Source organism: Rhopalosiphum maidis, chromosome 1 (assembly GCF_003676215.2).
Source record: "Rhopalosiphum maidis isolate BTI-1 chromosome 1, ASM367621v3, whole genome shotgun sequence".
Taxonomy (NCBI): domain Eukaryota; kingdom Metazoa; phylum Arthropoda; class Insecta; order Hemiptera; family Aphididae; genus Rhopalosiphum; species Rhopalosiphum maidis.
The window spans coordinates 88813723-88832383 of record NC_040877.1 but is presented as its reverse complement, the minus strand read 5'-3'; the positions used below and the strand labels follow the sequence as shown (position 1 = coordinate 88832383).

At 25.3% G+C, this 18661-nt stretch overlaps 1 protein-coding gene across 1 annotated transcript; it reads right to left on the bottom strand.

Annotated features, from left to right (window-relative positions):
• Positions 1-5199: 5199 nt before the first annotated feature.
• On the bottom strand, positions 5200-15331 carry LOC113558906 (pickpocket protein 28-like). The gene is made up of 10 exons (XM_026964487.1): positions 15199-15331; positions 13391-13627; positions 12313-12412; positions 11296-11462; positions 9949-10138; positions 9052-9322; positions 8786-8842; positions 7974-8115; positions 5445-5536; positions 5200-5354 (listed from the first exon to the last, which is right to left on the bottom strand). Exons 1-10 carry the CDS (start codon positions 15303-15305, stop codon positions 5257-5259), a joined length of 1461 nt encoding a protein of 486 aa, XP_026820288.1. The 5' UTR covers positions 15306-15331; the 3' UTR covers positions 5200-5256.
• Positions 15332-18661: the final 3330 nt, after the last annotated feature.

Sequence of the window (18661 nt, the reverse complement as noted above, 5' to 3'; positions counted from 1 at the left end):
TCTTATGTTCCATTAGGATTATTATTTTATTAGTATTCAGAAATACCCTTCTAAAACCTAAACTACCTGTCTCAGCCGTTCAAGTATCTAGGCTATTAAAAAGCCATAATCCTACCCGAAATGTCTATCAAAATAATTTTTACAATCTATTAATAAAAAAATATGTAGGGCATTTATATTATTTTTAAGGAGAATATAAATACCCTTTATTCTTTTTACAGATCGACTTATATTATAACGATTAATATTTTTTGAATTACAACAAAAAACTGAAGTCCAGTCAGAAAAACTCATTATTTTTCGTTTGCGCTTAAAATGCTTAAATATTCAATTTCGTCAATTATTATTATTATTCAAACGTTCCTACAAAATAATTCGGAATATTTTTTCTAATTATTGATAGGAGTACTGCGATTTTTCCTATTTTTACTTTCCAAAGTACTTACCAACTAGACTAAATTTTATGTCAGAAACCACACAAAGTTGAAGATCAAAGCATTTTTATTATTTCAAACACGATGACAGATACAAAAAATAAAAAGCTATTATAAAACTGTAACTTATAAGTACTGGAGTACTGATGCACCGTGATTGGCGTGATTACCTTTTCAGTAGACCCTGGACAATTACTTGCAATACAGTTAGTCGAAGCGTTCGGAAGGTAACGCTAGTGACATCTATTTGTGCAATTTTAAACTTTTCTGCGCATGCACAAAGAACCAGCAGTAATTGCACTTATTTTCATGACTAGATACCGATGGCTGTATACATATTTTTTTAAACTTAATTTTCTAATTTCTGATCTCAAACTTTTTTTTTCATACTTGTCACCACTGACTATGCATTATTTAGAGTGAGACACGGGAAGTCCGAAATCTTATGATTGACAAGTAATATTATATTTAATTTAATCTGTTTTATAACTACGTTTATTATTATTTATGAAGTAAATAACATTTTCAAAAAAACTAGATTAATTTTAAACTATAGAAAAAATTACCAAATGATGATACATTTTTTAACATATTCTATACAGTATACGTCATTAAAAATTTTATTTTTTTGGAAATAATAAGAATATTTAAAATTACTATCCCATTTTTTTTAATTTGAGCCACCTCCCTCCCGCCCCCTTTGAAGTACAATTCTAGTTACGTCCCTATTAACTATTATTTTCTTCTACTATACAAATGTATCATTTTTTAAATTTCGTATTGCCTATATGTTATGACTTCAATTTGTTTTAAATTTTATTTCACTAAACAGATGGTGAGTAATATAGTGGTGAGACACATAATAGTGTATTCCTTTTTCAATTTTTATCTGTTTTAACGTCATCATGTGCATAAAATTTGTGTAATCTACTCTACAATGAATCTTTAATGATATATCTATTTTATTTTTTCAATGTATATTGAAAGAGTTATTGGTATGACAAAAAAAAAATGCTTGCGTTTAAGTAATACTGGTAATATGATAATATATGTGATTTGTTTTTGCAAAAATTAACTAAATCTACTGTATTTCTTATAGAAAAAAAAATTACCTAATAGCAATATAATATATGTAACAAAATATCCTTAAAAATATAGACTGATAGAATGTTTCCCCTCAAAATTGTTTTTTTGTATATAATAATTTAAAACAATTTTGAATTGTTTGGTTATATTTTAAATTAATAAAGTGACATGGTAGGTAGGTAGCTTTCTGTGTTTAAAAAGTAGCTAAGATCAGAGTAGTCGTAGTTAAATAAAAGTGGACTTAAAAAAATGTTACAAAAAGAGACTTTCGTAACAGAACTTAATACATTATAACAGGTTTAAATCTCCTTAACTACTTTAGTTAACAATTACGTTAAGCTTTGAATCTGAAGCCAACATTTTCCGACAATCCTGTTTAAATTTACCGGGTTAGGATATCTTTGAACGAAAACTGATCAGTGGGTAAGATATTAATATATAAATGTATATTAGGTTCACAAACTAAAAAACGGTATAAATATTTAGGTAAATACACAACAAATTATTATACATATTAATATATTATAACCATCAGGTATCTATTGAAATCATTTACAATTTTTATACTTAGTAGTAAACACGATTTAATCATATTGATAGATCAGATAGATCGATAACGTTTATCGACGTTTTTGTTGAAAATCTTTGTACTAATCGTAAAATTGAAAATCGTACGTGTCACTTGGAATAAATTGTTCTGTGCTTAAATTATACTCAGTCGACCATACTACTAAAATGTCTAAAACAATAGTATATAAAATAATGCATACTATATTATATACTGTATTAAAGATATAAGATAAATTGAGCAAACATATTATAATATATAGTGCATGCGACATAATATACACTATGTACGAACAGTGGCGTATTTTGTATGTTTTTTTTTTTTTTTTTTTGGGGGGGGTGTCCAGATAATATAGGTATATACTTATTTGTTAATTGGTTGCAATATTTCTGTTTTGCATCTACTACCACAAAGCTCATAATATACTCATCAAATATTGTAATAAAACATTTTATTTATTTAATTAAAAGTAGTAATTTTTATGTAATTTAAATCATACAGGTATAAAATACCTATTGTAAACATAATTATTACTATGTTTTTGTTTGTTAAATTCGATACCAATGATACTATAAGAACAACAGTTTTATAAATAATTAAAAATATAATAGGATAATAAGTACATTATTTAAAATTAAATTTATTTTCCTTCCTAATTAGTTTATGACTTATTTATATAAAAAAAATTCAATATTTAATGTCGATACATTTTGAAGGGAATTTGGCAAACAATAATATGTGATTCGTTATGAACTAATTTAAAATTAGTTTATGGCTATATAATATTAAATTAGTTCATAACGAATCATATATTATTGTTTACCGAATTTCCTTCTAAATTTATCGACATTAAATATTGAATTTTTTTTTTTTTTAGGGGTGTCCAGACACCGTGGACACCCCCTCCTCACCAAAAAAAATACGCCACTGGTACGAACAGTGGCAGCCCAAGGCACGGGCAAACTGGGAGGTCGCCCGGGGTGCCTCCAGAATAGGAGCGCCGGAAGCGCATTTGTAGGTGCTAAACAAATTGTAAAAACTTATATTTTAGTAAAAAAAAATTTTAATTAATAACGGTGTGTAATAATTACATTTCTTTATAATAATAAATTGTTTTATATTCAAGCTATATTTTTAAGGGAACCTATAAAAAATTTGCCCGGAGCGCCATAATATCTTGGGCCGGCAGTGTGTATGAAATTTAATTATTAATAACTATATTGTACACACATATGAGTATAATAATATAATATTGTATTAAAACTACTCATTGATGTAACTTATGATAAAATGCATTCCGCGAGAGAGGTAATAATAAGGTCAATTAGTCAAGGATTTAATAATAAAATGAATTGTAACAAATAATAAATATAATAATAATATTTTGAAGGTCACCGTGATACGATCGATCTTCTTATCGAGCGTTTTGATTTTGGATTTTAAATTTCACCTATCTATCGTAACTCATATTGCCAAGTTTAGTTGAGTGTCCAAACATATGAACAATATTAACCAACATGGCAACACAACCATTACAACGAAGTAGTATTATAGTAGCTTGCGTGATGACAATTAAACTTAAAACTTTTTTTTCGCTTATGTTTAAGACTTTAACCTAACCTTTTAAGTTGCCGGTTGCGATTTACAGTAAATCGTTAACGTTAACACCAATTTATTGTAGGGATTTGATTTTATAATTTTAGAACGATTAAATGTAAATAATGAACTTTTCATTTTATTTTGTCTGTTTAAATAAAACACCTTTAATAACTACGTGATGCATAGATGAAATTGTTTTAAGAATAATCAACATCGAATTTATTTATTTTTGAATAATTTTTGAATAGAGTATTGAATATCTAGAACCATGATACTCCATTTACAGTTATCCTGTATCTAATATCAAAATATTAATTTTTTTAAGTATCTCAACCATCTTTGTCTAATAAATTAACTAATAACTACCTATACATATAGAGTTAATTAATAAGATTAATCATCTATACATATTTACTTTTAGATTATATCATAAACTTATAACACTTTATCGATAATCTTAGGTCAATTACTTGTATAGGTCGCATTATATTTAACCATATCTTCTAGTTACAGTTTAAAAACATATAAAGCTCTATTTTAAGGATTATAAGGTATTATTATTACATATTTTTTCTAATCAACCTGATTTTATATATATTTTTAGAAGCTCGAATAAAATTTATGCATGTACATCAGTGGCGTAAACCAAGGCCCTAAGGCGTCCAAGGTATGTCCAAGTTAGAGAGGCCTCGTGAGTTTTATCATTCAATTTAAAAAATAAATTGTTGATCAGTTTGCTCAAATAAAAGCTTAAATAGTTAAATAATTTTAAATAGATACATAAATATAGTGTTAATATTTTATGATAATAGAATTATAGAACATGATTTTCATATCATTATTATAATATTATAAACTTCTAGTTCTAGCATCAATGTATTATAATAATTAGGGACATGTGGCTCGTCGTATTATGAAAAATGCTATAAAAACGCCAAATACTGTTAAAAATTCAAAATAAAAGTTTACACTTTCAATTCTCTGATTCATGAAACGAGTTTTGTATTTGAATACGATTTCTCAGAACTTCCTCCTAAAAATTACGTTTTATATAAAATCTGTGCTTTAGTAATAATTTATTTTATTTTATTTACTATTATAATGAAATATATGTTTATATTAATATTTTTAAAAGAGGCGTTCGCCACCAATAGATCTTAAGGCCAATAAATTTCACTCTATACCACTGATATACATACATAATTCTCACAAACAATTGAATATTATTAAGAAAAAAATGTTGCTATTTAAATCTTATATAATTCATAAGTTAATTTTTTCGTTAGTACAGAAATTATGATTTACTCTATCATCTTCATAATTATATTATAATGAATACAACTTATAACTAGAAAAAATTATAAAGAGTATAATACCTACAACCTACTATCCTTGTATATTTTTTGTTCATACATGAATACATATTTTAATATAAGCTACCAATTAGTATAATTAACATAACATATTACATGAAGGTATTTGATATATTTATCTTAAATCTTATAGGTTTATATAACCATTAACTCGAATGAATGAATTAATTAGTTATTATGTATAAAATATTTTTTTTCATTGAAAAAAAGGATTGATAAAAAAGAAATAAAAATTTTCCAATACTGAAATCAGGCTCACTCCACGGCACAAATTCGTCATCCCAGCAATTTTACCTTTAAATAAAAATGTAATTATCAAGTAAATTAATTCAAAATTATTATCCAGAATAATTTATTTAATTGGATTTTTAATTTTTAACAAACCTATGTATCCTAAATTAGTATCTTCGGCGTTTCTTCTCAAAGGCCACGTGTGTTCCAAATTAACTGTGGCTTCAATGCTGGCCAAATCATTGCTGTACAAAGAGAGGTTACATATTATTATATAATTAGAGATAGGATGCACAATTATTTCTAGTGTTGCAACTAAACTACACTAATTTCGGTAACAATTTGTTTTATCTTTTATTAAATAAATCTACGGAATTTTTGGTTTTTAATGGCATTTTTTCATTTTTTAAATTTTGATATGTAAATTTAAATTAAAAAATATATTTCAAAACAAATAAAATCATATATATATATATATTCTACTATCAGCTCAGACAACTAAAATTTAAAATGAATTTCATCTTGCATTTTAAACTCCATAATACAACTAATAAAATCTATACGGGTGAGTGGGCAATATATTATTATGCGTATAGATGTCTACTAAGGTATAGTGTTTTGTAATATCATATTTATATTATGTACAATGCATGTTGAATTGTTAAGTTATTTTGTAAACCTATTATTTTTATACAATTTGGAGAAATTTATAAGAGCATTCTTCAATAATATTTATGGCTCTTTCTTAGTTTTTATAAGGCATTAAATTCCCGGCCCTATGCACCTATTACATTATTATTAAAGTGTTTGTTAATTGACTAATATAGTAATATATTTATCTAATGATATGAGTTTTAGGTTTTTCAAGTTGTGAAATAACATTGATAATAATATTATCACATTCCAACATTACAATAATATATTTTTTTCTGTTTGTTTATATTACAAATACTATTACATGATTAGTGATTACACTTTCAAGTTACATATTATATACATATTGTATGGATTGCCGTTGTAATTTACATAACAGATATAATAAGTGATCCATTTAAATGTCTAATTGATTATTCCGAAAAAGTTCATTTTCAAAAGCATATTTTCACATATATTTTTTATTGAGTATAAAAATATTTTGATACTTAAAAATCGAATTTTGAATGATTGGTTGATTATATATAATTAAATATTTAAAGTTTTTACGAGTAAAGTAGAATGGCAGTGTTAGTGCACTACTCAGATATACTTTAAATAATAGGTAAAAATAGGTATTTATAACTAATTATTAATTAACTACTCGTTCAAATTTTATGTACCTGCGAAACTACTCCAAAAAATATTCTACTTAAGAGTATGAATTTAAAAATTTATGATTTCATTAAAATAAAAAAGGTAGGCAAATGGTTATCCTTCTGCTGCACCTACATTAGACAGTAAATTCGAGTGAGTCACTGTTATCGCTGTGTTAAATTTGAATTCAATGGTATATTATTGCATACGAAAAACGATTCTGAGCGGAGACGGTCAGCCAGAGTGTTAGCCTATGTGTATCACTAATCATATTTCATATGTTTTTTAATATAGCCATTAAGGCATTAAAGTCATTAATTTTACTTTTAGTATTACGGTAGGTTAATATAATTTTTTCCAGAAATATTACATTTATTATATTATTATTTATTAGTATTTAATTATTATGATAATATGTATTTATACCACATTATATCAACTTAAATAACTCAACATTTAATAACATCTTTCTGTAAATACCGTTAAACGATAAAAATAGGTTCATAGTATAAATAGATAATATTTTAAAATAAATTAAAAATGTCATTGCGTTTAGTAAAATTCATAATAATATAATATACGTAAACGTTTTAAGACCCCACGAATAATGTTTTTGTTTTACAACAAAATAATTAACACTATCGTTAAAATAAGTAATTTTGTTCAAACGAACATTTTCAAATATTTGTAAAATTAATTGTCTTTGTATATTTTTTAGACTTTTTAGCTTCAGTATGAAATATTTATGAAAAATATAATATTGCATCAATTGCATCTTCAAATCTAATTAATTTTAAAAATTAAAAATTTTATAAATTTTATCATACAATACTTGTAATTTGTAATTTTTATTTTTGAATTATAAAAAAAATAAATTTAGTCAAAAACCGGTTTAGCGTAAAAATCCACATTTTTCCTGATTATAAAAGAATAACGGAATTTTCAATTTTGATCTCTCTAAAGTACAAACTAGATTTAATTTTCTATCAAAAACCATTTTATCAACTACTTATCGTATATGCAGACACAAGACACACAATATATAAAGTATTATAAAATCAATACATTCATCGCTCCGCTCGGAATCTACGTAAAGTTAATACCTTAAAAAATAAAACAATTAAAATTATAAAAATATAATTTTCCTATGGCATTATAGAAATATTTTCAAAAAAATTGAATCTTATTTAAATTAGTATAACCTTATTATTTATTGTTTATTTCAAGTTGTACTATAATTAAACTTTATTATACGTATTTTTACATAGGTTAAATAATTTTTGTATTATTAATTATTTTGTAAATTAATCAAAATATATTAAATTAGTAAATAGTAATATTTAAAACACAATATTGAATGATGTTAAGTTAATAACAAATAAATTTCCTCACCTGTCAGTTAAGTTGTCCAAAAACATTAATGATTTTTTTATATAACTGAAGTTTTTAGATACCGTCGAATAAGATAATTCGTAATCAATGTCCGTACAAGATGGCAAACATTTGCATGTACGGTATGCTCTCTGTATTTGAACTAGGTAATGAGATAAAATTAAGAATTATTATTTTTTTATAATAACTAAAACATTCATTTTAATAAAGCTTTATCGTTATTTATATTATATTAAAATATTTTATATATACAATACTCAGGTACATATATGTTACAAATTGTTTGTTATACATTTATAACTATTGATATCTTTCTCGAATAAAATAATATTTAACCTAACAAACTAAATACTACTCTGCTAAAAATGTACTAGCATCTATTTGTTTTTTCGCTTTATTATGTAATATACAGAGTGATTCACCAAGCATACACAGCCTCTTTTCTTCTTCAATAATGCAGACAATGCATATCTGATTCTTAGAATTTTTAAATATACTTAAACTTTAAAGAACATATTTTTAAATTGTTGAAAATTTTTGTGATCGTTATGGAGTGTCGTATGGAGATAAAAACTTCTGTTTTTCAAATGAGAACTCTCCTGTTATTTTCCACGTTAAATTAATTAGTAAACTTTTCTTACAAAATTCAAACTAATAGTTTTTGAATTATTTAACTTTGTGTACTACGGGTAATAGGGTTATGATAATGGGTTTAGAAGAAATGGTTAGGTTGAAAATTGTATTAATTGTTATTAATCTATCATTATGGTCTGAGTTTAATAAACATTAGATTAAAATCGTGCGTAATTTACTTGCGGCATTTGCTTGACAATGTTGTAATTTGGGTCCACACACAGGAAAAGAACTGCCTACAAAAAATAAAATAAAAACAGAAATTTTACTAAATGATTATGTCTTTATAATTTATTATTATTATTCTAATTTTTAATCGGTCTTTTGAAAAGATAAATATAAATATAAATAAGATTAAATAAAATACTTTATAGAGTATAAAAGCTATTTTTATTAGGACATTAAGTATAGTTCGTAATAATAAATAAATAATATATAATCATACTCATTCTGAAAATTGGAGTACAACCACACAAACTCTTAGTATAATTCACCTGACATTCGACATAACAATTTATATACGAATACTTTGTGTTGTACTTCAGCCACTTCTCGTTCAAATAATAACATCCTCGTTTTTGAGGTGTCCAACTTTTTAAGCCATCGTCTGTCAACGATAACTGAGTTATTATTTGAACATAGCTATGACTATTTTTTGAAAGTTTTAAGGAAGAATGTGAATAATCTGGGACGTCTGATGGACTATGAAAATAAACCTAAAATAAGCAATTGAATACAAATTAGTTATTATTTTTTTTTCGGAATATTAATAACCAATGTTAAATACATTAATTATAATGAGTATATAATAAGATTAAAATAATAATAATGAATACTTATTTATTATTTAAATGGTGTGTTAATATATGGCAGCAAGGCGATGATATGTTATCACAAGTAATTATGTATTTATTATATTGCATTTATAATAAATATTATCATAAAATATAACTAAATACTCGTAAAAAGGAATTTAAATTTATCTAAATAACTGAAAATACATTTGAAACATCTAAAGGAATCTAAAAAATATATTAATAAAATGCTCATCAAGCCATCGAGAAATTAAATTTATTAAAAATATTAGTCCGCAATTTTAAATAAATTAATGAAATGATTTAATTTCAAGTGGTTAGCTTGAGTGTATTTTGTTATTACACAAAACTGATCTAAGAATATTATTTGTCACAGAAAAATAAAACACTGAAATACAAACTTTTAAATTCTCTTTCTTTACATTAGTGTATAAATATTTTAACTACATAACACGTTCACAAACACAAATAATTTAATAATTTTAATACAAACATTATGTGCTAAAAATCAGTATATTATACTTAACTGTAAATCCTTGTTTACTGGAACAACCATAATTTGCATCTTTTTGTGCCAATATAAACTCGACAGTATTCCAAAATGATGTCGATTTCATATTCCATGGTATTGATGTTAAATTATCACTATAACCATCATCCAAATTCCAGTTACTCGTTAAATTTGACCATTTTTTACCTGTTTGAAGTACATCCTGTCTAATAAAATAAAATAATTCTAATTAGCAAAAAACAAATAAAAAACATGAATAATACATAAAACATTGCATAATAAAATAAATCTTAATATAATATGGGTGTAAGTATTTAAATGTAATATCAATATTCAATATATATATATTATATATTAAATATATTCACGACTAAACGTTGTAATATTATAATATTCATGACTCATATGTAGCCATGTAGGTACCAATATAAATATATTTTTATACGAATTACGAATAAGTTACCTAGTTATTTCATGAGCAACTATAAATATTAATTATAGTTTTGTTTAGAATTTAAAAATGTATATCTCTACTGGGTACACCTAATATTTATTGTAAATTTTAGAAGTCTTAATCGAAAAAAAAACATTATTCTTAACCACGACATATATGTACATGTATATCAAAAACCCACATGGCTATACATCGACTAGTAACGACTAAACATTACAATGATTGCTGATTTTATACATGATTGTTGATTATTGTAGCCTCTTTATTTTATCTTTATTCTTCCGTTTTACAACTGGTCTGAAAATTAAAATTAGTGTGTGGTTTTTACCCACCATAAGCGTGTGGTATTTTGCTACAGGTTGAACCGATAAAGTGTGCGTTTTTTTTTCAATCAACTTTTTTTAAGTCAAAATCGAAGTGTGTGATTTTCAGACACAACCATTAGAATACCAACCAATCAGCAGAAGGCCACTTTTCCCTTAGCCACCTCATTCATCGAACCTTACAGTATGCAATTTTTTTCTTTAGGGTTACAAAAAAAAAAATAATGTTTATGTAGGTACTCCGCTCCGCTCGAGCTTGATCAATTGGAAACAAGCATTATAAATCTCATTAACTTGGTTACTGTCGACGACTGCTTGGACAGGTTTATTTGAATACCAATTGAATATCGACAGAACAACGTCTACAGTGCAAGTAAGGGAGGTCCCCTTTGGCGTTTCATTAGTCACATTGAGGTTTTGTCAACATTGTAACAAAATCTTAATGCCACTGTTAACTCATAAAACTTATCCTAAATTGTAATTAATCAATTAGATAATTACCTACTCAATTATTACAGTATTAATTTTTAAACACTGTATATGAAAAAATATTTACCTTATTGCTACAAGTTTTTTATAAACTTACAATTTGTATGGAACTTGTCTATACATATCATGATATGGTAATGCATTGAAACTGAAACATAAATTATTTAATAAAAATACAGGCTGCATGATTTCGCAAGGACGATCAATGATTTTATCTTTCCAACGTATTTGTTTTATAGTGTCTTCGCATTTAGTAGAAAATTCCTGCAAGTAAAACAATTGTTTTAGAGAATATCCATCATTACATGTATAATAATGATATGATACATAAAATAAATATTATAAAATAAAATCATTGATTTACAAACTTCATCAATATTATTTAATCATTACCTATATTTATATAGCATGTCGTATGTGGCATTCAAATGCATTTGAATGTAACTAAAATTAATTAGAAATGTAGAATATAGGTGCAATTAATAAAATTGTGTGCAAAAATTAGGTACAGTTAATCAAATAATTTGTAGTATGTATCAATAATTTCACTTGAGCGATTTAATAAATTTTAAATTTTTCTTAAATAGGTAGTTACCTTATATTTTACTTCTTTATTAGTAAAGTAATGTTTTTTTAACAAAACATTTTCAAAACATAGTAATACAAACAAATTTTTTTCCAATATAAAATAAATGTTCATGAAATTGGAGTACAACCAAAATAATATAATATTATACGTATAATTAAAAGTTAGTTGAATTTGTTTAGGCCTTTAGGGGAAAGAGGGAATTTTGGTAATTTTGTCACTAAGAGATTTTAATTGTTATTATTAACACAAAGAATTTAAATAGTTTATAAGATTCTTCAATTCATACACATACGGCAATACTTTATACGATTTTTAGCTAACTAAGATAATCTAAAATAACTATAACATAAATCATTAATTTAAATATGATTTGTTTTTTCAATAATGTTCAAATTTAAGTATAAACGTTTTAATTTAAATCATAAGTAGGTATATTAGTGTATTACACATATCAAACATCATGCTTTAATATTAATATAATTACAAAACGATAATTTAATTTAATTGATCTATAATTTAACATACTTTCAGTACTTTATAGACAATTTTTGGATCTATATTTTCTAGTTTAACGATTTTATGTTTCCAATGACACATTTCATATACTACGTTCAGTGTCTGCCATCTACAAAAATAACCAATAATTATATTTTCTAAAATAATTTATCAAAACAATATTTATTTTGTTCTTAACAATTAATATTATTATTAATAGTATTCATTTTTGTAATTAAGTAATATTATATATTTATATTGAACTCAAAAGTACTAAATACCTAATGGCATTTCCCTCGTCATGTTAGACGTTGTACAATATTATTAAATATATCAAAATTCTAGTGGTAAAATGAGATTCAAAAAAGTACCAGTGGATATTATTTGGCTTATTACTATTTCTATAACTATAATACCCTTGTTTTAAGCGTGATTAAGTGTCATAAAAGGAAACAGTACATGTAAGTACCTAATTTACACCAACCCCCTTTCCACCCAATTTTATGATTCAAACTCAGTTTCAAAAATAAAATTATTATTTATAAGATTATGATAGATTCCGTTTGGTTGTATGGGATCCAAATTGTGGTTAACTTACGAGTAAATACCGACGGTTGCCCTTATTATAGTTGTCTAACCTTCTACATAACGATATACATATGCCACACACAAAATTAGTATATCACTATTACAATAGATTTTACTGAAAAGTCTTATGTCATAAACATACTTTTATTCCCTCAACTACGAGTATTTTAAGAAACGCCACTAGAAGACTAAAAAGAAATAAGCCAAGAGCGACTTAAGCCGATATAATATTATTTATTTTTATAAATAATATTAAATATTTTCTGAGGTGCCATTATTGAATAGTTTCCTATCTTTTATTCTTTATTAAGTTTTTACAAATATTCTTACTGTACTGATGTATTATATTTTGAAAAAAATAATGGTTTCATCATTACCATTGAACATTATTTTGTATATATTAAATCTCTGACTTCTCTAAAATTTGGATTGTACTGCTTATAAATTAATGTTTTACTAATTCATATAGGAATATAATTAGATAATATAAAATTTAACATTTTTGTATACAAATACTTACTCTTCGTCGGTTTTGTTTTGTCGCTCCCAATTCAGTACAGAGGCCAAGTTCATTTTATTTGAACTAATTGGATCGTTGTGACAAATTGTTATTGCAGGAAATGGATTTTCAGATATGTGCCGTGGTTCATTAATATTAAATCTGTTCACTGGGGAATCATACCATTTCAAGACTATATCGTACGACAAAAATACACATAACGCAAAAGATCCAATTAATACGCTTATCCAGTAGAGCCTGTAAACGAAATTATTAATATGTTACAATCATTAAATCCAATTTCACCGACATGCCTGATCACAAATCCATATCTGTATTGCAGTAATTTAAATAATAAATTTATTTTATTTTAAGTCATAGTGATATTGATATTTTATTGAAATAAATATCTAAATAACCATTTCACACATGGCTGTAGCCGCGGGGGGGGGGTTCAGACCCCCACCCACAAATTTTTTTCTTGAAATACGATTGAATAAAATAATATTTTTATAATTTAATATTTTTTACATAATATAACATATTTATACTCTAACCTCCCTCCCCAAATGTTTTTCTGACTACAGCTTTGATTGTACAAACATGTACCGTATTAAGTAATTAACTTGTTAATTAACTGTTTATATTCAGTTTGAATCGTTATAGGTATCTTACAAAAATTAAAACTTCAAAACTATGTTAATTCAGCGTAGTATGATGTATCTTTATAAACTATAAGTTATAATTATTACAAAAATCAATGTGACAAAAATTCAGATTGCAAAAATTTTATAAATATTCTTAGTAATGTTACCATCTAATACAGAGAAAATTGTATAAGATATAGTAACAAGTTTCTCGAAAATAAATGGTATTTTAAACATGTATAAAGTACTCTATCTATAGTGTGTATATTATGGAGTTATATACTGCAAAGAATAATAATGATTAAGGACTAATAAATAATAATAGTAATAACTAATTACTAAGTCTAAATAATTCACTACCTATTTCCTGTAAAACATATTATATTATTAAGCTTTTGAAGTAGGTAGGTACTGCTTGCAGTACTATAGTTGTCCTAGTTTTACTAATTAAACTTTTAGTGGATTTCAAGAAGATCCAAAAATGAAACGTTGGAATTTGAATATAAAATTAGTTTAAGACATCTCCTGTTAAGAGCACAGTCCTTCGCTTCAACTTTGAACTTACTATTAACTCACATACTCATTATCTATAATTATTGTCTGTAACCACTTTGGGCGTATCTGGAGTTTTACCAAACACTCAAATATGAAAACTATATAGCCAGCTTTCTAGAACATATACCTTCGCGTCATGGCGAAGCATTCTATACCTAAAAACGTACATATATCATGTACGTATCAAATAAAATCATTCAATCTCATCTTAAAATTTGTTGTATCAACAAAATTGTTTTGTTTTTTTTATAAACGCTCCTAAGAAAAACATTATTCAAATCCCGACCAACTCATCTCACAACTTGCCTCAAGTGCACTTCCTAAAAATCTACCAAAATAACAAACTAAACTGTTGCGGTTGATGATATGAACATCTAATAAACAAAATCATCAAGTCTCTCAGTTCTATGTCTTACTTTTATGTCATTCATCATATGATGCTATTGTACGAAAAAAAAACTATAAACTAAATTTACTTTTTCATTAATAAACTGCTTGTTATAATACTGTATTCATTACGAGTATTTATTAAAATAAAGCTTTTTATTTTATATATAAAAAACATTTGTTTGTACACATTATCGTTCACCCGGATAATTAATAAAAAAAATCGATGTATATACTTACGTTGAGTATTTATCATCTGTCCAAAATTTATTTCTTAAGCTTGAATTTTTAAGTATATGTTTTTGTATACTTGTAAAACACAATAATTTACTTTTGATTTTTGCCATTTTTTTGAAAGTAAAGTTATTTTCGCAAGTGCATTAAACAAAAATATCGAAACTAAAGTAAAACCGTCGTTCGTGTTTATTACGTATACCTTTTTTCAATATACCTATATTGTCCATTTGAAAATATTGAACATTTTTAATATGCTACACTATATTATGTACCTATATTGATTAACTTTTTTACTATTATATTTACTTTTAAACCATATTATGATATTACGAGTCATGACACAACCGTATATTATCTTGAATTCTCCAGAGACTCTAACAAAAGCTATTTATACCTATTATATAGTGCGTGTTTAATACACACAATTTATGTCCAATATTAATGTATTTATTGTATTTAAAGAATTTCCATTTTTTTTTTAAAAATACACAAAACTGTATTTACTTATTCCATAATACACGACACGTTTTTATATTTTATTGAATAAATGGTTAATTTAATATATACTAGTGTACACTGTACGAGAAGTATCTAAATCGGATTTACTATTGGTAGTGTAACTGTCTATCTATACATAAGTTTTATCGTATATGCAGTATGCACACTTAAACAGAATATTTTTCTTAGAATTTCTATAGGTGCATAAATTATTTTGAATGTGTAAATAATAAATAATAACTATTATAAATTGTAAGTATTTAAAGTGTCGATTAGTGGTACAAGTGTACCTTTAAAATGTTGATCCGCTACTCCACTCATTATTTTTCAAGTATTATAACATTTGTAACTAATTATAACTGCTCGTTCGAAAAAATAAGATATTTTAAATACATTAAAATTCTCAAAAAAATATTCAACTTCGGATAACTAAATATGAAAAAATACATGTTGTCAATTAAAAAGTTAAAAAAAAACATTCCAAAATGTGTTACGATATTATTGTAAAAATATAATGTTTTATTTTTCTAATAACTTGAAATTATGAAAAAAAATACTTTCGAAAACTATAGATAATACTTTTTATGTAATACATGACGTTAACTGTTAAAATAATCAACCTGTATAATTTTATATTCTATATACATATAGTATACGCATTTAACATTTAACATCAACTCAATACTATTTATGTACGTGATGTACTAATACCATAACTTCATAGTATCATAACAATATAGTTATAAAATAAATGTGTATATGCTTTGTGCAACATATTGTATTTCCTGTATGTATTAACATACATACATTTATATATTTATTACCTACTTATTGCACATATGGTTATTTATTGGTCTACGTGGTGTGAAACATGCTCTCGCTCAGTGTATATTATAATATTATATATTATATTATAACAGTTATGCATGTGATATAATATATTTAAAACACAAATAACAATAATGGATTCTCTACGCGCGATGCAATTTTTCAAATATCCTGCGTGTATCTTAACCGCGATGGAAAAACGTGTGACGAGCGCAAACGGGTGATAAACGCATTCGTGAAAAATAAAGAAAACCCACCACTTTAACCTTCAACCTAATTAACGCACGACAAACGCAGATGTCGTACCGACGAGCAATAATAATAATAGATATACATTATGTATATGGTTTTTAATTAATTGAAGAAGCCGCTAAAAAGTTGTATTAAGGGCTTCGCGCGTCGCACACGCATTTGCAGTGTACGTACTGGTACTATATTGCGCTAGAAACGGTCGCATCCGTTTACACGCGTAAACGTCGGTCGTAAAATAATATTCTCGTTCTGTTATTACGTGCGTTCAATGATTTTATTATATTCATTAACTTAAAAAAAATATATTGTAATAAACCGACGAATAAATCTACTCGCGCAGGGTTGATTTTATTCTTTATATCTGTGGTGCGCGTACGTATATAATATTTGTGTGTGTGTGTGTGTGTGTGTGTGTGTGTGTGTGTGTGTGTGTGTGCCGTGTATATATTATATATATATATACATATTATTATGATATATAAATTATACAATGTATAATAATAATAATAATATATGTATGTATTATATTAAATATTTATCAATACGTTAGCATTTTCTTCACGGTGAGCTGATAAAAACTCGAGTTTTACATACTGATAACGACTCGTTCATATTTTTTTTTCTATAACTATGATGAGAATAGGCTCGGTGATAACCTCGAGTAACCCCATTATAACAGGTAGGAGGTTTCTGAAGAAATAAATATGTAAAAATATATGGTTACCTACTTATAATAATAATTGATGAGCAATACGCGAGTATAAGCTATTATTATGGTTTATTAAAAAAAAATGTATAGATATTATTTCTTATTAGTCGTTCTGTTGGCCAAATAATTAAACAATCGAGGAACATGATGAGTGTTCTAAAATACCATAATAACTAATATTATTATATTTACTCGAGCGGCGATATTTGCATCACTGCGTTTTAAAAAAATAAAATGTATTATTTATTTATTAGTAAAAGCGTATTATATACATTTGCAAGAAGTCGTCTGAATTATACGATTATTTTTATTGTGATATGAAAATATTTTATTCTGTGATTTAAATAATACCCTGCCACTGTGTGTTGATAACAGACATATAACAGTTAACATTAAATTGAATCAATAAAATATATCTTAAAGTCATTTTCAAACCACACATTTTTTAGATGAATGGTTTTTTGCGTAATATGCGATATGCCAAGTGCTAGTTATAAAATAAACTGATATAATTTATACATTTTGAATATAACAATAATTGTTAATTAATTTTTCATAAAAATCCAAGAGACAATAAATTAAAATATGATTATATCTGTGGTTACAAATACATTATAAATGCCATTAAAGGGGCAAGGTAAAAGTAGATTAAATATGTATAATATACGTTTAAACAATTATATTTGCCATTTTATCGAGATTGCAAAATATGCAAAAACATTTACAGATTTATTTATATGTATAACCACAATGTTAATATTTATGGCGCTAATAAAATTACATTAATCAATCGATCATTAATACAGACTTCTTCATCGAAACGAATGAATAAATTACCTATTATGTTTTTACAAATGTACAAAGACGAGATTTATAAACCATAATTTTCACCAGTATTATATTATAATTATATACGTTTTGTGTATGATAATCATATGAGTGAACTAATCACGATGTTTAGGTTAAATTTGGTAGAATGGGTAGCTATAAATATTGAATCTAATTGATAATTATACAGACATCCGTTTTACTTAAGTATTTAAGAATATAAATTTAACAAATACCTTCTGTTTTGGACATTTCATATATCTTTACACTATATGAATTATGAATACGATATTTGAAAAAAAAGGATAATGCTTAGTTTATATGTTATTATATATATAAATTAATGAATTA

Coding starts and splice junctions, on each gene's coding strand:
- LOC113558906 (XM_026964487.1), bottom strand. CDS start 15,305: ATGGCAAAAATCAAAAGTAAATTATTGTGTTTTACAAGTATACAAAAA. Junction 9,323..9,948: donor CCAGTAAACAAGGATTTACA/GTTAAGTATAAT, acceptor TGCTTATTTTAG/GTTTATTTTCATAGTCCATC. Junction 5,537..7,973: donor TTGGACAACTTAACTGACAG/GTGAGGAAATTT, acceptor CTCTTTGTACAG/CAATGATTTGGCCAGCATTG.